The sequence below is a fragment of the Ovis aries genome, chromosome 16 (genome assembly GCF_016772045.2).
Source record: "Ovis aries strain OAR_USU_Benz2616 breed Rambouillet chromosome 16, ARS-UI_Ramb_v3.0, whole genome shotgun sequence".
NCBI classification, from domain to species: domain Eukaryota; kingdom Metazoa; phylum Chordata; class Mammalia; order Artiodactyla; family Bovidae; genus Ovis; species Ovis aries.
In genome coordinates this window covers 713,595-735,065 of record NC_056069.1, presented here as the reverse complement: position 1 = coordinate 735,065, position 21,471 = coordinate 713,595, and the positions used below count along the sequence as shown (strand labels likewise).

The window sequence follows — 21,471 nt, the reverse complement described above, 5'->3', positions numbered from 1 at the left end:
GTAGCCGTAGCATCTACACGCATGTACTGTGGGTGTGGGAAGCGTGTGTGTGCATGTGCGTGTACACACCCGCACATCCATGTCTGCACGTCATAATTCCTGCTGGTATTAGGGAATGATCTTGAGTATCCTGTGAGCAATGGACCGTACCAAGTTTCAGAGAGGTAAATGACTTGCCCTCAGTCACGCAGAAACTGGGTGTGGAAGCTGGAGAAGAGCTTACATGGTCCTGTGGCTCAGAAGGCCCCCACACCCCTGAATAGCACAAGATGTGTGTTATCAGAGGCATGCATCTGAGTACAGATGTGTGTGTGTGCGCGTGCGTGTGTGTGTGCGCGTGCGCACTTATACGTGCTCCCTTGTAAAATCACCTCCAAGTCACAGGCCCCTTACAGAAGGGGCCTGGGCCCTTCCTGCCTCCTGTGTGCTGTTAAGTGAAGGTCCATCATGAGCTTGCTGACAACGTAGTCAAGTTCTATCTCCAGATGGGTGGGCAGTCAGGAGCAAGGGTGGATAGAAGGTCCAAGGTGCATCTCACACGGGGACGCCCAAGACTCTTCAAGAAAAAGGAAGTGAGGCTTTTCCTTTAGCTTTTTCTCCCCACATTTCTGCTCTCTACCCTTTCTGTGCCCTGGACAGAGTCTCCTCACACAGTATCGGCACATGAATCACGCCTGGATGAGGTGGCCAGCTAGTTTTCAGACAGTGCATCCATCACAGCACTGGGCAGGCTTGTTTCCGTGAAGAGGAAAGCCAGAGAAAGCAAATTCTGTGCCCTTTGCCCTGCTTCCTCTTTGTCCAGCCCTGCACCCCTCTGTCTGCATGTCTGTCTCCCTCTGTGTGGCTCTGTGTACCTATCAGTGTTCAAGGCTCGCAGCCCTAGGTGGGCCTTTGTGGCTATTTGTTAGAAAGACACGCCAGGGCTCTGCAGGGAGCTGGGGGGTTTCACAGATGGTATTCTTTGCTTGGAGCAAAGAAAATCTAAGTTATAACTGCCACCAGAAGGCCAGTTGACTGTACCTATTAATCCCCTGCCAGAAGATAACAATAGGATGGCCTAGAGGGAGATTCAGAGGTATTGTGTTTCACTGGGCTGGGGTAAATATCCTTTTACGGTCATGTTTTGATTGTTGAAAGCTATATGCCCTTGTAGGCGTTAAGGAGAAACATAGCATGCATCAAAGTGCCTAGCACGGTGCAGGGCATATAGCAGAAGTATTAGGCATGCGTGCTCGGGGGCTGTTTCCCGCCGCTGTTCTGTTCCTGCATCTGCTGTTTCATCTGGCTGTGGCAGCTCTCAGGTGCAGCGCCAAGGAGCTTTGTTGTGGTGTGTGTGCTCCTCTCCGGTCGTGGCGTCTGAGCTTGGTTGCCCCATAGCGTGTGGGGTCTTAGTTCCCTGATCACAGATCAAACCCCCGTCCCCTGCCTTGGAACGCAGATTCTTAACCACTGGACCATCAAGGAAGTCCTGAATGCATGGTTTTGAAAAAAGGAAATAGATCCAGCTCCCAGCTGACAGCAGTCATAAGATGACTAGAGCTTTGCATGGGCCAGGAAAAGACTGGTTGCATCTCGTTACTTTGAGCTGATGGAGTTGAATATCCGGGAGTGAAGACAAAGCTTCCCCCTTCTCTCGAGACTGAGAGTTGACACAACTCAAGTTCCTCACTTTCCAGAAAGAACCAGCAACTGTAGCCGTCACTGGGCTCTGACCTGGTGTTGAGCAATTCTGATTAAATCTAATGTAGCATTCTGCCCTCGGTAGATTGGATTTCTCCTTGTTAGACTGGAGACATTCCGATAAGAAGGCACTGATTAGAATACCCTGCTAGTCTGGGAAATTTCCTTTCCTTTGACTTGAAAGTTTTCTGCAAGGGTTCTGTGTTTTTTCTTCTCTCTCCATCTCTCAAACTATGGTCGCATCACAAAGCAACTATATTCGTTGGAAGAACTGATGCTGAAGCTGAAGCTCCGTTACTTTGGCCACCTGATGTGAAGAGCCAACTCGTTGGAAAAGACCCTGATGCTGGGAAAGGTTGAGGGCAGGAGGAGAAAGGGGCAACAGGGTGAGATGGTTGGATAGCATCATCGGCTCAGCGGACATGAGTTTGAGCAAGCTCTGGGAGATAGTGAAAGACAGGGAAGCCTGGCAGTTGCAGTCCATGGGACAACAAAGGGCCAAACATAACTTAGTGACTGGAAAACAACAGCAAAAAGCCAGGCTGTCTCTGTCATCCAAAATGATCTTGGATGTTTCCTTTCTGGCACTTAAAAAAAAAAAAACAAACTTTTTGTTTCATATTGGGGTATAGCTGATTAACAATGTTGTGATAGCTTCAGCTGGACGAGGGAACTCAGCCATACGAAGAGATGCATCTGTTCTCCCCCAAACTCCCTTTCAAACCAGGCTGCCCCCTAACAATGAGCAGAGTTCTCTGTGCTATATAGTACAACCTTGCTGGTTAACCATTTTAAAGATAGCTGGCACTTCTTTATAAATCCCTATGTGCCCATATTTTCCATGTCGTACACATCAAATTAGAGTAAAAAGATGACTGTAAACAAGAGGCAGCCACTGTAGTTCATGGCCAGCACGCTGTACAAGAAGCAGAGTCCATACTCAACCCACGATAGGCAGGTGTGTTGTAGCTGGTTGTCCTGCCTGCCCATCCCCTCTTTGCCTGTGTCTCCAAACTTCTCGGCCATCCTACTACCCTAGGCCAGCCTGTTAGGTACCCATCCCTCCTGGGTCATCTTCATGCCCTGTTGCTTCGGGCAGACGGCCAACACCAATGGGAAACTCAGTCTTCAGAGTTTCTCAGAGGCTGCAGCCAACAGGTCTCCGTGAACAAGCTTCAATAGCCCTGGGAAGGGACCACAAGTCCAATACCCTGTCTTCTGGGCGTCAGCCTCGCAAGAGTCACCTCCTTTAGCTGGAGTTCCAAAATCTTCAGTGCTTCCCAGACAGCTTATCCCCCAGCTGGTGTAGAATCCTGTCCCGCACACGCTGGCCCAAACCCTGCTGCTCTTGTGCTGATGGTTTCCGTGGTGAATTCTCTTGGTGACCTGAAAAGGTCGGGAAGCGCTTTCTCTTTTTTTAACTTTGCATTTTATATTGAAGTATAACTGATGAACAATGTTGTGATAGTTTCAGGCGGACAGCAAAGGGACTCCAGCTATTTCTTATACTAAACTTCAGTCATGGCTTCTGCAAAACTCAGAAAAGGCTATTCTCATATTCTTCACATGTTTGAAAATAGTATGTCTCCCCGTAATTAATCCTACAGTTCCTGCAGACTTCCATCTGCATAAATACTGACTACGGACTTTAAAGTACAGACTTACCTCTGTATAAACACACATTTGTTGTTTAGTTCGAACAACCCTTATGATCTTTGAGGGTGTGAATGAATCTGCCAGCTTTCTTCCTTGAAACAGACTGCTAGGATGCAAGTCAGGGGCCCAGCTGGGCAAGAAGTGTGTTGAGAGATTCCACTGTAAGCTGCGGAGAACTGAAACTTCCCACATGGAGACATCTTAGAATCACGGTTAGGACAGGACATGCCACTGGATGTGAACTCCCAACTCTGATCGCCTGAGACGTGACCTGTCCTCTTCTCCCAGGCTTCATCTACCCTCTTTATCACTGGAAACTTAGTGTGAAGGCTTAGATCTTCACCATTCCCCTGCCCACCCTGGCTCCTGGAGATTGTGATCCTGGGTGTATTTCTAGCCAAAATGCCCCCAGATTTGTGACTTTGCAGCTCAGGACTTGGCCCTCTCTAATGCAGGGAAGCAAGCAGCGAGCATGTCTCCAGAGCTGCCACTTCTTCCTTGGATGGGCGGTTTCAGGCTGCAGTGTTACAGCTCCCGAGGGGCCAGCTCATTCAGTTAGTGCTCACTGATTACGGGGCACACATGGGAGAGACACTCAGGTGGGGTGGGCAGTCATTTGAGATGGAAGCTTTCACATAAATCCTGGCTCCAGTCGATGTTAAACCTGCTCCAGGAGGTCTTAATCCAAGCCAGACTGTCTTGGGGCTGGGAGAAGTTAAGACAACCCAGGCACCTGTTTGATTTTCTTGGAAGGCAGGCAAGACCATTGAAGGGTCTTGGAGTTTTCCAAGCAACCTGCCAATTACAGGGAAGTGAGCAGAACTTAACTCCCTACAGGTCACTTTCCCTCACCAGCTATTTCACTAGTACAGCTACTGCTGCTAATAACAGCTAACATTTATTGAAGACTTAATACGCTCCAGAACCTGTGCTAAGCAATTTCATATACATCACCTCATCTAACCTTTACAACCATGCCAAGAGGAAGGTATTATTGAGAGGCTCATTTTACAGATGTAGAAACTCAGCAACTGATGATGTAGGTAGCTTGGCCATTGTCTCTCAGTGTGTAAGTGATGGAGCATTGGAACCCGAGCACTCTGACCGTGGAGTCCCTGCCAGACTTCTGCGTCTAACCCAGTCGTGGGTCAATCTGCACAGCTAGTTTGGTGATACACAAAACAAGAATTCCTCACTGGCTCAAGCCAAAGAGGAAGTACCATGGAACTCAGCTCCTGTTGTTAGCCTCAGTCTAAATCATGGGCCCACTGTCTCCTGGGGCACTTTCCTCGAGTTCATTGTCCTCAGACCACTAAAGTTTGCCCTGAACTCAGTGAGAGGGCAATCAAGAAGCCGCTTGTTTTAAAAGACTGGGCTGACGTGAGATGATGAGAATTCTCTCCAGAAGTAGAAGCAGACTTACTTTGTAATGCGTTCCTTTTATTATTATTATTATTTTAAATTTATTTGTCTGCGCCAGTCTTAGTTGCAGCGAGATCTTTTTTGCCGCGTGCAGAACCTCACTGAGGCACGTGGGATCTTTAGTTGTGCCATTCGAACTCTTAGCAGCCTAGTTCCCTGTTATTGTTGATCAGCTGCTAAGCTCTGTCCCACTCTTTGTGACCCCATGGACTGCAGCATGCCAGGCTTCCCTGTCCTTCACCATCTCCCAGAGTTTGCTCAAACTCATGTCCATTGAGTCAGTGATGCCATCAACCATCTTGCCCTCTGTTGCCCGCTTCTCCTCCAGCCTTCAACCTTTCCCAGGATCAGGGTCTTTTCTAATGAGTTGGCTGTTTGCAATAGGTGGCCAAAGTATTGGAGCTTCAGCTTCAGCGTCAGTCCTTCCAGTGAATATTCAGGACTGATTTCCTTTAGGAATGACTCATTTGATCTCCTTGCTGTCCAAGGGACTCTCAGGAGTCTTCTCCAGCATGACCAGGGATCAAACCCAGGCCTCCTTCACTGGGAGTGTGGAGTCTTGGCTGGGAAAGTCCCTGCCCCGCACTGGTTTTGGCTGCTCCGGGCCTTCCTTGCTGCACGCAGGCTTTCCCCAGCTGTGGTACACAGGCGTCTCTCTGCGGTGGCCTCTTTGTTGCAGAGCACGGGCTGTAGGGTACACGGGCCTCAGTAGTTGCGGCGCATGGACTTGGTTGCTCCGAAGCACGTGGAATCTTCTCGGATCAGGGATTGAACCCGTGACTTCTGCATTGGCAGGCACATTCTTTACCACTGAGTCACTAGGGAAGCCTTGTCCTGCATTCTTGAGGGAGGAATTCGTCCCTCTCTTGTGTATCTGGAGCTTCCTAAGGGAAGCTGGATGGAGAAGGCAATGGCAACCCACTCCAGTACTCTTGCCAGGAAGTTCCCATGGATGGAGGAGCCTGGTGGGCTGCAGTCCACAGGATTGCTAGGAGTCGGACATGACTTCACTTCACTTTCATGCATTGGAGAAGGAAATGGCAACCCACTCCAGTATTCTTGCCTGGAGAATCCCAGGGATGGGGGAGCTTGGTGGGCTGCCGTCTATGGGGTCGCACAGAGTGGGATATGACTGAAGCGACTTAGCAGCAGTAGCAGCAGCAGCAAGGGAAGCTGAGTCTCTTAGGGAGACTTAAATTCTAGAATCATTCCATGCTTTGGTCACTGAGTGAATGGTTTATCCTTCTTAAAGGGTTCATCCCTCTTAAAGGACTGATTCAGAACCATGTAGCAATCAGATAGGCAAGTGTGACCCTAGTAGCTGTTGGGGAAGAAAGGAGCAAGCCAGATCACACAAGCCTTCCACCTCCTGAGAGCAGGTGCTGGCTCCCTTGTCTGATCTGTCAGTATCTCAGCTTCCCTCTGGTTCCCTTGCTCAGTCGTGTATGACTCTTTGGGACTCTGTGGACTGTAATCCACCAGGCTTCTTTGTCCATGGGATTTCCCAGGAAAGACTCCTAGAGTGGGTTGCCATTTCCTCCTCCAGAGGATCTTCCCAACCTAGGGACTGAACCCATATCTCCAGTGTCTCTTGCGTTGCAGGCAGGTTCTTTACCCACTGAGCCACCTGGGAAGCCTCAGGAGGTTACCAAAGGTCAAAATAAATCCCTCATATTTCATATGGGAGGGGTGAGAGCATGTTTATTCTAAGACAAGAGAGTGGCCCTTATTACACTTAGTAGATAAAGAGTTTGGGGATGGCAGAGGGTTAATTCTAAAGAAAAATTTTAGAAGATACAAGAGGGTCAACTCTAAACACTGCAGCTTAATCAGGGGTCCAGAATGGCTCCCCTAATTGGCATCCTCACTAATAGCTTATGCCAGAGCTCGATAGTGGGAAATACTCACAGGGACGCACAGTGGAGTTCTGTTCTCATAGCAGAGCCTTTGCGACCCATTGCTTTTTTTATTGGAATAAAATTGCTTGACAATGTTGCGCTAGTTTCTGCTGTACAATGAAGAGAAGCAACTGTATGTGGGCATATGTCCCCTCCCTTCTGAACCTCACTCCCACCCACCCCATCACACCCCTCCAGGTTATCCCATCGCACAGGGGCTGGGCTCTCTGTGCTCTCTAGCGTCCCACTCGCTGCCTGTTGTGGCAGTGCAGTGTATACGTGTCCGCGGCTTCCCAGGTGGCTCAGTGGTAAGGAACCCACCTGCCAATGCAGGAGATGCGGGTTCAATTCCTGAGTTGCGAAGATCCCCTGGAGCAGGGTATGACAACCTACTCCAGGATTCACGCCTGGAGAATCCCATGGACAGAGAAGCCTGGCGGGCTGCAGTTCATGAGGTCGCAAAGAGTCGGACACGACTAAAGTGACTTAGCACGCATACACGTAGACATGTCAGTTCTAATCTCCCAACTCTTCCCACCCTCTTTCACCCCCACTGTGCCCACACATCCACTCTCTATGCCTGCATCTCTTTTCCTGCCCTGGAAATAGGCTCATCTGCACCATTTTTTCTAGATTCCATTTATATGCATTAAGACGCGGTATTTGTTTTTCTCTTTCTGACTTACTTCATTCTGTATGACAGACTCTAGGTCCATCCACATCTCTGTATGATCCAGCAATCCCACCACTGGGCATGAACCCTGTGACCTATTCTTGAAAAATGATTCCCCTACTGGAGGAGACAGAGAAAGGGTTACGCCCTGAGGTCGTCGGTACCATCTTTCCCCTGCACAGCATGATAAATACCTGAGTGTTTATGAGACAGAAACTGACCGCGCCCTCCCCTCCCCCGCCAGCCTCACTTTGAGAAAAGGAGGTTCCATGAAGCACCCAGGTTCCTGGCAGGAAGCTGGGCTCATCCTCCTGTCCCGTGGTCTGTCCCGGGAGGGCTTCACTTATTCTCCAGGACGTGGCCGCTACCCTCTTTCTTGACACCAGTTTCCTAAGAACACCTTGTGCATCAGGGTTTGCATTATGCTTTTGGCATTTGCAGACAAACACAGTATAAGTAGGAGGAATAGCCTTAAACTGCTGTCTTCTGCAGACCTGTGGGCAGATGTGGAGAATATAAATATCATTCAAATGAGAGCTCAGGCCACTGAATCAATGTGTGAACCACTGGCGTTGCCAAGGTGATTTTGATGCAATTTATCATTAAATCTGACTCCAGAGGTTGGTGTTTTCTCAACCTCATGGCAAAGGCTGTAAGCTCAGGGGAATCTTAAAGGAGGAGAGGATGTGGGCAAGAGTGGTAGCTAGAAAGGGGGCCTCAGTGGTCCTCTGTCCCATTACTGCCGCTGTAGCCAGAGACGGGAGCAGAGCCAGTCATGAGAAAAAACAGCTGCTGCCAAGTGAACCCCAAACTCGTGGCCTCTTTCAGGAGACTGAGGGTGGGGGTCAGGGTGAACCTCACTTCCCTGCTGTGGCCCATCTCCTCCCATTACCTGGACCCTGAGAGGAGAAGGCTACAAGCTGCTGTGAGTGATGGAAGCCCCTGGGATTCTTCCGGTCCAGCCAGGCCTGATCCCGCTGCAGGCCTGGAGGCAGGGGCCCTTCCTCAGCCCAGACCCAGGACTCTGGATATTTTATTCCCATCTCTCTCCCCCCGCCACGTTCCAGCTCTGACACTCTCCATGGATTCTGTTGCCCACCTTGCTTTTTCTGAAGGCAACAACTTCTGGAAAGGATAATCTCTCAGCAGCATTGTTAGGTTGGTTAGTCAATGGGCTGAGTGCTAATACCTCTTGACATGGAACATATGTGGAAGCTGAAAATGCTCGGTGAAGAGGGGGTAGCAGAGTGCCTCGCAGAGCTAATGGTCAGACATAAATGTAGAAGGGGAGGTGTGCATGCTCCACTCTCCTTGATCTCCTCTGAGGGGAGCATGGCTCTCTGCCTTCATTTCATTATAGAGTCATCACTAAGTCAATGGGAGGGGCCACGGAAACCCTACTTCCAGCTCCTCCCATAAGCTGCAGGCGCTTCCCACAGTCGGAATAGGAGCACAGTCTTCGAACTAAAATAGCATGGATCCAAGTCTCGACCTACTGCTTGCTAGTTGTGCCACTTAAACTCTGCGTGTGCCAGAGGGATCATCTGTCGGACAGAGGGGGCACTTACCTCTTGAGGCTGTTGGGAGATTCTGCAAGTTGATATTTGTAAAGGGCTGGGAGAGCGCCTGATCACACGTAGTGTTCATTACCTGTTAGGTCATGTGGCCCCAGGTTCACCTGACTGGATCATCTCAACCCCTCCTCCCCACCAACCTCCATCTCTTTTCTGTTTATATGGCCTCTGGGTTTCCTTTGCAAGGTGGGTCTAGGAGCAGATGGCCCCGATAGATGGTTGGATCTGCTTCTGGGGAAATATTAATGAACAGAATATACCTCTAAGCCCTTCCCCTCACTGGATCCACCAGGCCGTCAAGCTGAGACCTAGCTGGGGATCAAAGCTGGGACCCTGAGTACTGTCTCTTGTGCAAGGTGAACCGGAGCGTCCCGTCTTGCATAAGGGAAGCCGTTGTCTCTGCTCCCTCGCTCTCCCCTGGTCTGCCTCGCGTGAGACTCCAGGTGAGGGGAGTACAGCTCCCCAGTCAGCATTTAGTCAGTGGGCTCTGAAGGCTGAGACCCTGCTTGGCACAGGTGCAGGCCACTCAGGGAAGAGCCTGCCATTGTGCCCATGGAAGTTTAGTGGGCACTTCAGAGGGCGTCCCATCCCACCCGCCTGGTCCGGGCACTCCCTAAGAGCCCGTGGGACTCCTGACGCCTCTTCACAGCCAAGAGGCAAGCAGTCTTCCAGACCCAGCCAGACCTCCGTCAACTTGAAGTGTGCCCAGGTGCATTCCCAAGCTAGCAAAAATAGCTCCCCTAGGGACAGGGAATACCTTCCACCAAGTGCAGGGGCAGAATACGGGTTTTTCTCTCCATATGGTGGGTGAGAGATGAACTTTGCACTCAGATAGACTGGAGCTTCACTATCACCTTGGTTAAATCCACCGCCGTTCTGACCCTCAATTTCTTCATCCTCGAAAATGAGGATAATCGTAGTGCTACTGTGAGGGCGAAAGGAAACACTACGTGAAAAGTGCTTTGGAAGACCTTTCACACAGGGCTGCTCACAAAGCTGCAGTCTCTCGAGACAATGCTACGTTATTATTAATTCGCACAGCAGTTATACCACTGCTCCTCAAAGGGGGATGAATGGGGACAGATGGAGCGGCCTTGATGAGACAGAATCAATCCCTCCATTGAAAGAGGGAGAAGGCTTGTGTTCCTAACTTCTTACAGAATTGCTGAACCCCATTTCAAATAGTTATTGTCTCTTTGCTCCATCATAGGGTGGGTTTTTTTTATTTAGTATTTTTAGGCTGTTTGTTGTTTTTTTTTTAATTCCCCTGCAGCTCTTGTCCTCATTCCAGATAGCTCAGAGATCCTTTTATGGAAGCCAGACTGAGCTGAGTAGCTGCCAACCTTCCTCCCAGAGGAAGATGGGACAGAGGACAGGCTGTTAGGTGCTGCTGGGGATCAGTGAGGCGGTCCTGGGCATCTAAATCTGGATAAGCAGCTTAATTTCATCTCCCCCTGCACCTATGTGTCTTGCCTTAGGGAGCCAAGCGTTCCTGGAGAATAAGTGACCCCGAGGCACTGCCCTTTTGTGTTTCTTTCTGCTCCTGCTGCACGCGCTATCTTTGCCTCATAACTGTGCCAGCCTGGCTGCTTTGATGCCTTCCATCTTTACAGTAGCATTTCCTAGGCTGAGAGGTCTAGGAGCAATGGGGAACAAAAAAGCTTCTGGATCAAAACAAGAAGCCTTGATAGTCCTGATGGGTGAGGAGCACTGCCAGAGTGGCCTGCAATCTGGATGCCCTTTCAAGGCGAATCGGAACACCACTCCACTCTCCCCGCAGCCACCCTCCTTATCTGGTGTCTAGCATTGCCCAGAACCAAGTTCTGCAGTTTGGCTTTGTGAATCTGCCCTCAGGTCTCAAATTTCAGTTCCTACTCAGACAAGGTAGGGAGAATAAGCTTGAGTTGTTGTTACTGTTGTTGTTCAGCTGCTAAGTCACATCCAACTCTTTGAGACCCCATGGACTGCAGCACGCCCGACTCCTCTGTCCTCCACTATCTCCCAGAGTTTGCTCAAATTCATGTCCATTGAGTCCATGATGCTATATAACCATCTCATCCTCTGCCTGCCTCTTTTTCTGCTTCAGTCTTTCCCAGCATCAGGGTCTTTTCCAACGAGTCGGCTCTTCACATCACGTGGCCAGAGTCTCAGAGCTTCAGCTTCAGCATCAGTCCACTTGAGAGGGGCAAGCACTAGGGAACAGTGAGGACGGTGGCCCACGGGGCACATGTCTTATCTAAAGAGGGCAGCTGCTCCCTGACTGCCTCCAGGAGACCCAGTGTGACTAGGACATCTGTTTTGGTTTTTTTCCTGGAGAAAATAAAAATCTTTTATGTTCTGTGTGTGTGTGTGTGTGTGTGTGTGTGTGTGATAGAGAGGGACAGAAATATCCAGATTTTTAAAATTAAAATATAGTTTACAGTGTTGTATGTTTCTGTTGTTCAGCAGAGCGATTCAGTCACGCGTGTGTGTGCATATGGAAGTGTGTGTGTGCATATGGTCTTTTTCACATTCTTTTGCATTATAATTTGTTACAAGATATTGAATATAGTTCCCTGTGCTATGTAGTAGGACCTTGTTGTTTATCTGCTTTATACACAGTAGTTGGTATCTGATAATCCCAAACTCTTAATTTATCAGTCCGCACCCCACTTTCTCTTTTTATAACCATGAGTTTGCTCTGTCTGTGAGTCTTTCTGTCTTGTAAATAAGTTCATTTGTATATATTTTAGATGCCACATATAAGTAATATCATAGTTTTATCTTTCTCTGTCCAACTAACTTCACTTAGTTCGATATCTTTAGGTCCATCTGTATTGCTACAAATGGCATTATTTCACTCTTTTTATGACTGAGTAACATCTCACTGTGTAGATATGCGTATACTGCACGTCTCTATCCCTTCACTGTGGATGCACGTCTAGGTTGTCTCCATGTGTTGGCTGTTGTAAATAATGCCTCATGAACATTATGGGGTGTGTATCTTTTCAAGTTTTGTCTGGATACATGTCCAGGAGTGGGATTGCTGGATCATATAGTAGTTCTATTTTTAGATTTCTGAGGAACCTACATGCTGTTCCCCACAGTTGCTGCACCAATTTATGCTCCCACCAACAGTGTAGGAAGGTGCCCTCTTCTCCACACTCTCTCCAGCATTTGCTATTCATAGACTTTTTAATGATGGCCATTCTCACTGGTATGAGGTGACACCTCAGGGCGGCTTTGTCTCCACCTTCAGCACACTGGGAGGGCTGGATGAAAAGAGTTGCATGCGGCACGTTGCAGGATGCTGCAGAGAGTATCTCTCCTTAGGTCATGAGAGGAGCACCTCTGACCTAGTCTCTTTACCTCATTCAGTATTTCCCTCCAAAGGCCCTGAACGTCAAGCTTTGGAACAAATCATTCACCACTTACTTTATTTGTCTTTAGCCCGATTGGATTCTCTCTCTCTTCTCCCTGTTTCTCTGTTCCATAGCATCTTCCACCACCCCCCCCCCCCCCCCCCCCACCCCCGCCTCCCGCCGACAAATGGAGTGACTTTGAGTAAAATTTAATATACAAAGCGTAGGAAATTCTTGGGGGGAAATTGCTACGAAGGGATAGACAGATGGACAGGGTAGATAAAGCACTCATAAAGAAGAAAGAAATCCTCCAGAGACCTCAGTTACCATAACTGCTTTCAGCATACTCCTAGGAAATGCATGACCTTGCACAACCCCCCTCTCTCTCCCAACTCTCAGCCTCAGTTTCCTCACCTGTAACATGTGAGGCTGGCTCTGCCCCTCTGCCTAGGTGACTGTGAGAATAAGAGGATGTCAGGAAAGCACATTGGAAAACACAAAAAGTCTTCTAGTAATGTGAGCTTTTTGTTCTACTGCGAGGCAGGAGGCCACCTGTGAGAACCCTTGGGACCCCTGCCCATCATTAGCCAAATTAAGTAGGCGGTGCTTCCTCTTGTCACCACCGCAGCTGCCTGCCTCGCACAGGATGCTCAGGGGCCCCTGCGGGGCCCCTGCGAGGACAGAGCTGCAGCCGTGGAGAGGTGGCATGGTTGGCTGAGCTCCCACGGCAGCCCCTCCATTACCAACTCTAATCTTCTGGACCTCGGCACCAGGAACTCTGGAGGCAAACCAGCCATGATGTATCTCTCAGGTCCTTCCCCAGGAGGCAAGCTCTGAGCCAATGTTAAAAAGACAAAATTTTACAATTCAGGATTTTTGCTGGTTAGTTTAGTAGCCCCTCAGTTTCATTCAAGAGTGAGTGAGAAATAGTTTCACATGAGTTTGAAGGGCACAGCTCATCAGTCTAGGATCATAAAGGGTTTTTAGGACCCAAAGTGCTTGCCTTGGCAGCCACGTCCTGAAAACCACTCCTGCAATCCTCAAGGCTTCACTCTTGCTGGGCCAGCCTTTTACCAGAAAGCTTTCTTTTATGGCTTAGTTCGTTTTTGGTGGGGACAGGGTTCTGAAGAGCTAAAGCCACAGCCGAAGAGGGGTCCCTCGTGGATAGGAAGGCTGACTCTGGGGGATCGGTGTCACCTTAGATGAGTGTGGCCCCCTGGAGTCAGAGCTGGAGCCAGGTTTATTTCTTAATAAGTGCTTGGGCTAAGTACTAGGAATAAAGGGAAGAATAAAATATATATCATTTGTGTACTATCTTGAGTAGGAGGCAAATGATAAACAACAAATATCTTTTGATCACAAGTTGAGAGAAGGGCTATGAGGGGAGTAAACGGGGTTATGATGGGCGATCGTGGGGTCGCACTGGAAATGAGGTGGTCAGGGTAGGCCTGTCTAAGGGGGTGGCGTCTGAGCTGAGATACAGAGGAGGAGAAGGAGTCTCCAGATGAAAGGGGTAGAGAGTATGCTCAGAAGGCCTGGACCAAAGCACATGGCATATTTGCAGAATCCCGAGGGCTCCTTCCGTGTTTGTGTGTGAGAGAGATTGAGCCTGCATATGTGTGTGCACTCATGCCTACCCATGGCTGAATTTTTTCTGGGAGGATGACCTACAGCTTTCAGCAGATTCCCAATGGAATCAGTGATCCAAAAGAATTCTGAGGAATTTTCTGAATAAAAATTACCTCTTAGTCAGTCAGCTAAAGCTTCCAAGCAATTGTGCCAAAGATTTCTTTCTTTCTTTCTTTCTTTTTTGAGACCTGGAGGCTCTGCCTTCTACAGTAGAAAGTGGAGCATGCAGGGTGCGATTTCCGGTCTTCCTCCAAGGGCGTGGGTGCAGGGGAAGGCTCAAGGGGTTGGTGCGCCACACAGCATCCGTGGTGCGCGGCTGCCGGTGCCTGGGTGTGATAGGAGATCCCGTGGCCGGAGGCCTGCAGGTCCCCTTTCTCTGGCTGGGGCCGGGGGGGGTGGGTGGGGGGGGGTGGGGGGGCGGGGTGGGGAGGCTGGCTGTCAGGAGGATGCTCTGAGGCCGGCAGCCCCACCCCTGCTCCGCAGGCCTCACCGGGATGAGGGAGTCAGCGGCCTCTCTTCTGTCTGCAGCCTCCTCAATGCCAACAAGATCAACTGCCTGCGGGTGAACACGTTCCAGGACCTGCAGAGCCTCAGCCTGCTCTCTCTGTATGACAACAAGCTGCAGACCATCAGCAAGGGGCTCTTCGCCCCTCTGCAGGCCATCCAGACACTGTGAGTATGTCAGGAGTGCCAGCACAGGCCCAGGCCGCCACCAGCGTCCCAGAGCGTGCTCGCAAGCCACGCAGAGCAGGCACGTCCCGGAGGAGCCCCAGAGCCCGAGTAAAGCATTAGCGACAGCTCTGCAGGCCTGTCCTGAGCGCTCACGCCATGCTCACTGCCCCCATGGGATGGCTTCCCTGTATCCAGACCACTAAGCCTCGCAACCACCCCAGGAGGCAGGTGCTACTGTGATGCCCCATTTCTGTGTTAGGAAACCAAGGCACAGAGAGGTGAGGTAACTTATTCAAGGTTGCACAGCTACTAAGAAGAGGGTTTGAATCCAGGCCAAGTGGCTGGCTCACCTGCTGTCTTAACCACTCTGGGTGCTGTATTCTCTCTGAGCAGGCTCCGCCTCTGCTGAAAACTCCTTCCTGCCCACTAACACCTGTCCCTCTCCACATCACAAAGCCAAGTCTCTGGGACAGGCACCTTGTACCAGAGTTCAGGGGTATTTCACCTCCCTCTTTTGAGAGGAGTTCCTCACTTCCAAGCATGGTGCACATGCGTGCTAGCTTGCTTTAGTCATGTCTGACTGTTTGCAACCCTATGGACCATAGCCCACCAGACTCCTCCACCCACGGAATTCTCCAGGCAAGAACGGCAGATGTTCATAAACAGTTCCATTAGACAGATGACACCTGAGTACAGATTTCAGCCTGTGTTTCTGATGGCTCCACCCCTCAGCTTAGACCCTCACCCCAGCGCCAGGCCCGACCACGATCCTGGGGGTTTCTGGAGGCCTTTTGAGTCATCTAGCCCTCACTGCCCCTGGAGCTGGAGACAGGAGCCACAGAGAGTAAGGACAGCTGCCGCACACTGAAGCCCGACCGCATGCTGAGCACTGCGCAGCGCTGTGGAGAATTTTCTCAGTGAGCCCATGGTGCTGACGCCCCTGTGATGCTGAGGATAATAACAGCAAAACCTGCTACTATAAATGGAACACCCGTCCTGTGCCCGATGCCACACCAGCTGCTTTATGCACCGGGTGTTTCTGAGCTTGGAAAATAAAATTCAGTCTACTCTCTGCATAAACCCTAAGCCCGCAGCTTACTATGCCTGTCCCCCCCTGGGTGGGGAGGGTTAGGAAGGCTGATGCCCCAGACTGGGTGCCAGCTGCACCTTGACTGGCTTTTGCCAACAGCTGGCCTCAGGGCCCCATCCAGGTCTTGTCTAGAGGTCTTACCTTAGCAGCTCTGGCACCCCCCCCCCCGAGGCCTCCTGGGGCACTGAGGGAGGGAGCCTGGAGCTGTATTATCAGCACCCATATCAGGGGGGCAGTGGCAGAACAGAGTCCCGAGGGCCCCCCTAATGAACTCCTGTCCCTCTCGCAGCCACTTGGCCCAAAACCCATTCGTGTGCGACTGCCACTTGAGGTGGCTGGCTGACTACCTGCAGGACAACCCCATTGAGACCAGCGGGGCCCGCTGCAGCAGCCCACGCCGGCTGGCCAACAAGCGCATCAGCCAGATCAAGAGCAAGAAGTTCCGCTGCTCAGGTAATCAGGTTATGGGGCTGGGCCCCACCTTCCGACTCAGTTCAGCAGCCCCGGAGAGGCCGGTAATCCAATCTGGAGGACATCGCCGGCTGTAATGGCTCCTGGGGAGCATCTCTGCAAATTAAATTGGGGAAATTCAGTTAGCCCTGCAGAAAACCAATTAGCTTATGGATTTAAAATAAAACACACACACACAATACAAGCACTGGGAGGAGGAGGGGTGCGATTTTGGAGAGACAGAACCCAGGCAGCCACGGATCTCCAGAGCCAGGTGGAAGCGAGGCCATGAGGCAGCATGGACACATGTGCTGTCAGAGGATATGATTGATTTCCTGAGCTTTTAGTTTCCTAACCATGCTCCCCAAGTGGCACATAGAGAAATAAATCTACCCCAGGCCAGGCTGCGGGAAGCATGCAGTCCTAGGGGCTTCCTCTTGCCCTCGAAAGCCACCTTTGGAACATCCCTTAACCCAGAGTGTAAGTTTCACAGACATGTCTGCTTCTCCCCTCCACCCTAGATGGGTGCTTACTGATCCCGGAGAGAACCATAGAGAGTGTTGCTCAGGAAGAAAGCACAGCCTTGCTTGCTCTCTAGTTTTCAAGCTCTCTCTAGAAACCTTCATCCCTGCTGTATCCGGATATGAAGCAGGGGGTGAGTGGCAGGCAAATTCTCAGCTCATCTTGGAGACAGAACTTGTTCTTGACCCACGAGCTGGATGAACAGGCAGTTAGAAATGGCTGTCATTTCTGTTGTTTGCTACTGCAGAAAAAAAAAAAGAAAAAAATCACCAAGCTGCTCTGTGCTCCCAATGGTGAGATGTTGATAGTATGTTGGGAGCTCTGTGCTCCCGTGGTGAGGAGGGGAGAAGCCAACCCTCGCCATCTGTGTGTCATCAGGAACCAGTCTTCTTCCCCTGTCTGAGCGTCCTGTGTAGGTGTGTTTCCTGGGGAGAAAGCCGGCATGGATCCTAGTCGCGGGAGGAGAGCAGCGGGCCAGCCTCCGCCTCTTCTTGTTGTTCTGATCCTCTGAGTCAGATTGTTCAGTCTGTGTCTCCAGAATGATAAACTTGGGCTGTCTTATTTTTTTCAGCAGAAGCCAATACCTCGAGGGGGCTTGGAGGGACCCCAAGGACTCTGTGGCAGTCTGAGACACTGATCTCAGTTTATCTTCCCCAGAATAACAGTGTTGATTACAGAGCAGTCTCTCACCCCTGAGCACTGTGCTCAGGGCTCCTAGTTGGCCTTGCTTCTTCCAGGAGTCACGGGAGATTGTTCTCGGAGGGACAGGGGTCTTGAAGCAGGATTTTATTTCCCTGTGCAGGGATTGAACCTACCTGCCAGTCCACCAGGGGCTAGAGTCCAGAAGCCAAGTTCCCTGATTCTTATCCCAGTTTGAAAGCAAAACTGTTTCAAGGAGGTAAAAACTGCAGCACAGGTACAGAGTTTATTATTAGAGACAGCACAACATATGGGAGAACACGCAGAGAAGCAGTTTATTTATTTAAGTTGGAAGCAAGACAGAAATACATACCCAGAAAGGAGCGCAGATGTCCTGCGTGAGCAGTGAAGTAAAGAGAGAATTTAAATCACTTATATCGGACAGTCTTTCCAGGTCTTTGTTTACCTTTGGCTCATTATCTTGTTTCTTTCTCTATACCGGACTCGTTCTTGGACCAAGATGTGTGTGCAAATTTTTGCCTAGATGGCTCCCTCCACAGAGGTCTATGGATGGATATCCACACTAATTATGGGGTGGTGCCCCCTCCATTTTTGACCCCAAAGGAACCTTCCTGTGCATGTGCAGACAGGGGAGTCTTCCTTGACCTCAGGACTGGGCACTTTATCTCTTTTCTTCAGCAGAGCTCAGCTTCTGCCACTAGCTTTGTCCTTGGTGTGTCTAGGTGAGAATAAAGCTTCGATTTCACTCCGCTTGACAAACATCAGGTGTCCAGCCCAGGGGCCCATCCGTCTCCTCCCTCAAAAGCAGCAGGAGCGGTCCCCTGGCTGCAGCAGCAGGAGCTGAGTGCTCAGAGGTGAAGGGAAAAGCCATGGTCACAGCAAGCAAACTGTAGGGGCAGGCTCGAACCCAGGGCCGGCCTGCCCCGCCACACCGTGGAGCACGTGGCAGGGCAGGGCCTTTGGGAAGGAGGCCCCGCTGCTACGGTGACTGCCTCCCCCAGCCTGTGGCCCCAGCCCCAGGCCCTGCACTGCTTCCTTAGGTCCCTCCTTGGGGCCCACAGCGTGTCGGGGGGCGCGTGCTCTCTGTCTCGGTGCCCTGAGGCACAGCCATCTTTTCCCCAGGCCCCTTCCTCATGACTTACGCCCCTCATCCCTCCCGCCCCCTCTGTTCCTACCCATGTCTAGCCAGGGCTGAGCTAATTAGCTCAGACAAGCAGTTGTGCCCAAGAAGAGGGGTGATAAGATGCCAAGGAGGCAGGGTGCTGTCTACCCACCCCAATCCCTCAGTCTCACGGGGGTCTGGTCCTGATCTCAACATCCTGATTGACGCCAAGACCTTGGGGCATAGAGCAGGGTGGAGCCAGCCCATGGGTCAGCCATTGGCTCAGAATGACTGTAGGCTGGGACTGGGGATGAGGTACAGACAGAAGTAATTAGGAGAAAGAGGAACCAGCCAGCAGACCTAGAAACAGTAGAGCTTGGTTCCAACTCTGGCTCTGCCACCAGCTTCCTACGTTCGCACTGGACACACGGGTCCCCAGCTTCCAGGTCGCAGACCTGTACCTCCTGTCAGACCAGCAGCAGCATTACATTAGAAATAAAGGGCACGGTACATGTGATCCCCTTTATCATCCTGGAATCATCCACCCTGTCCCAGTCAGTAGGAAAACTGTCTTCCACGAAACCAGTCCTCAGTGCCAAAAAGGTTGGGGCCTGCTGTGAGGAACCCTGTCTTCTTTTCCTAGGTGAGGGAGGAATGATCGGGAATTTTAAAAAGGAACAATTAGGGAGGGCTTCCCTGGTGGCTCAGTGGTAAGAATCTGCTTGCCGATGTGGGAGACATGGGTTCTATCCCTGATCCAGGAAGATCCCATGTATCTCGGAGAAGCTGAGCCTGGGAGCCACAACTGCTGAACCTGTGCTCTAAAGCCCAGGAGCCGCAACTACTGAAAAAAATATTTTTAATTAAAAAAAAAGAAAGAAAGAAATAGGAGAAAGGGACAGGGTTTTTTGACTCACCTTGTCTAAAATATTTTTATTCATCAATACTAAGCAGAAAGGTGATTCCTATAAAGGTAGAGAAAGGGCAGTGGTAATCCTGACTACAGACAAGTGAGGTTGAGAAAGCTAGGTCCTGATGAACTCTGAAGGCCTTGGCTTGGAGAGACACTGGGACCCAGACCTGCTCAGCCTTGAGGGATGCAGAAGCCGTGGCTCTGAAGCTGTGTGTTGCCAGGAAGCTCAAGAAGAAAGAAGGGAGGGGCAGGTGATATGTACTGAATTTGACAGATAACAAGTCTGCATTTTACTTTCCCCTAAAAGCACCCCTATTGCAAAAACAGCTGATGTAATTAGGAGCCAATTTAAGGGCTGGTACTGCAATGCATAAAGCCCCTCCTTAGGCTGGGCTGTCTGGCTTCCCAGCTGCTCTGTGTCTGCCTCCATCAGCCACATCCGATGCCGTAGGCAGCAAGATCGGGTTAGAGGTGAGTGCTGCGGTAATCTGACCATCAGATTAAGTCTTCAGAAGGCACCATCTGGCTGCCTGAGACCCCACGCCCATCCTCAGGGGAGCACTTGGAGGTTGGAAAATGCTGTCTGTCTTCTGACCTGCCTCCTCCACTTTGTGTGTGGAGATTCAGTAGGCAAGAAACTCATGCTGAAAAGTACAGAGTGCCATCCTCTCTGTCCTCGTCTGCGCAGAAATGGCACAGAGCAGGACACTTCTCAGGGCACCACAGAGCTTTAGAGCCCCTGGGGGTCACTCAGGCCATGCTAGAGAGCCAAGGCCGGCAGCTGGAAGTCTTATCTGAGATTATAGAGTAGGACTCTCAGGATAGCGCAGCGGCAGAGAATCTGCCTGCCAGTGTAGAGACGTGAGTTCGATCCCTGGGTCAGGAAGATCCCCTGGAGGAGGAAATGACAACCCATCCCAGTATTCTTGCCTCAGAAATCCCTTGGACAGAGGAACCTGGCAGGCTACAGTGCATCAGGTCGCAAAGAGTCAGACACGACTGAGCAGCTAAATAATAACAAACAACAATATTCTCAGGACAAGATCTATTACCCAGGCCTTCTAATGTCGAGAAGATTCCTGATCACTTTTCTCCCAGGTCCCTCCATTTCCTTCTGTTGAGGGAAACCAAAGAGAATCAAACCAAACCAGTCTGAGGGCTGCTGTTGCAAAGCATAGAGGCCCTCCTTAGGCTGGGTGTCTGGCTTCCGAGCTGTGTCCGAGAGGAGAAGCAGAAAGAGATTTTAAGGCTTGGGGATAGGGGCGTGAACGGATGGGTTTTCCCTCCTCTGGCACTGAGGGCCTGATCAAACTTGAGCATGAAATTCTCAGACCAGAGTGTTGGCAGAGCTCTGCCTGACTGGTGGAGGGGAGAGGGAGGGACAAAAGCAGAGCTGAGTCTAAATGTCAGTGGCCAACTCTAGCCAGCCAGAGAGGGCTTAGCAAGAGGCGGGACCAGGTGCAGAGCCCTAGAGTGATTTGGACTAACCAGTCAGTCACAGCAGATAACCTCTACGCTGTCAAGATATTGCCGCCATCTTTCCTACAATCATACCGTAGAGGAACGGTGACCCTGTCCCTCCTGTCAGAGGGCAGGACACGGAGGGTCCCAGTCACCTAGCCCTGACTCTGGTCTCTTCAGGATGCCTGCCTCTCCTCCCCGTGGCTTGGGCGGGAGTTCACGAACACCACCCCCGATCTAGTGCAGACGAGGGTATAAAGGCTGAGCACCCTCATCTGGGCCATGGCAAAAAAAACGACTGGTTGTTGGTCTCGCCAACCCACTTCCTGATTCACAGTCAAGGAGGAAATCAGGAAGGACCCTCGAGTCTGGTACCTCTCACTTCCTTTCCTTCTCTCCGTCTGAGAGAGGCACCCCGCCATAATGGTTGGGCTGCGGGTTTCTCAGCCCCAGACCCAAGGCCCCAGAGCGGCCCTGACTCCCCCTGCTAGGAACACACACCATGTCTCCGTGCCGCATCCGAGTGATCTGGAGTGAAGGTCTTAACGCCAGACAGCTTCTGGGGCCTTGAAGGATCCTGAGGAGACGGCAGAGGGCCTTGTACTTAAGAGCCCTGCTGCTCTGCCGGACCACTGGGAGCGCAGCCTGTGTCTTTACTGAAGGCGCCAGGGGAACAGGGTTACAGAGGGGCGGGCCGCGGCAGCAGAGAACAGAGAAGATGATCGAGT

At 50.9% G+C, this 21,471-nt stretch overlaps 1 protein-coding gene across 1 annotated transcript in view; it reads left to right on the top strand.

Moving 5' to 3' along the window:
- SLIT3 (slit guidance ligand 3) overlaps positions 1-21,471 on the top strand; it is a 723,236-nt gene that overhangs the window by 590,800 nt on the left and 110,965 nt on the right. The window contains exons 13-14 of the mRNA XM_027979969.2: positions 14,402-14,545; positions 15,925-16,088. Of these exons, the coding sequence (XP_027835770.1) occupies positions 14,402-14,545; positions 15,925-16,088 (308 nt within the window). The remainder of the gene's footprint in view (positions 1-14,401; positions 14,546-15,924; positions 16,089-21,471) is intronic.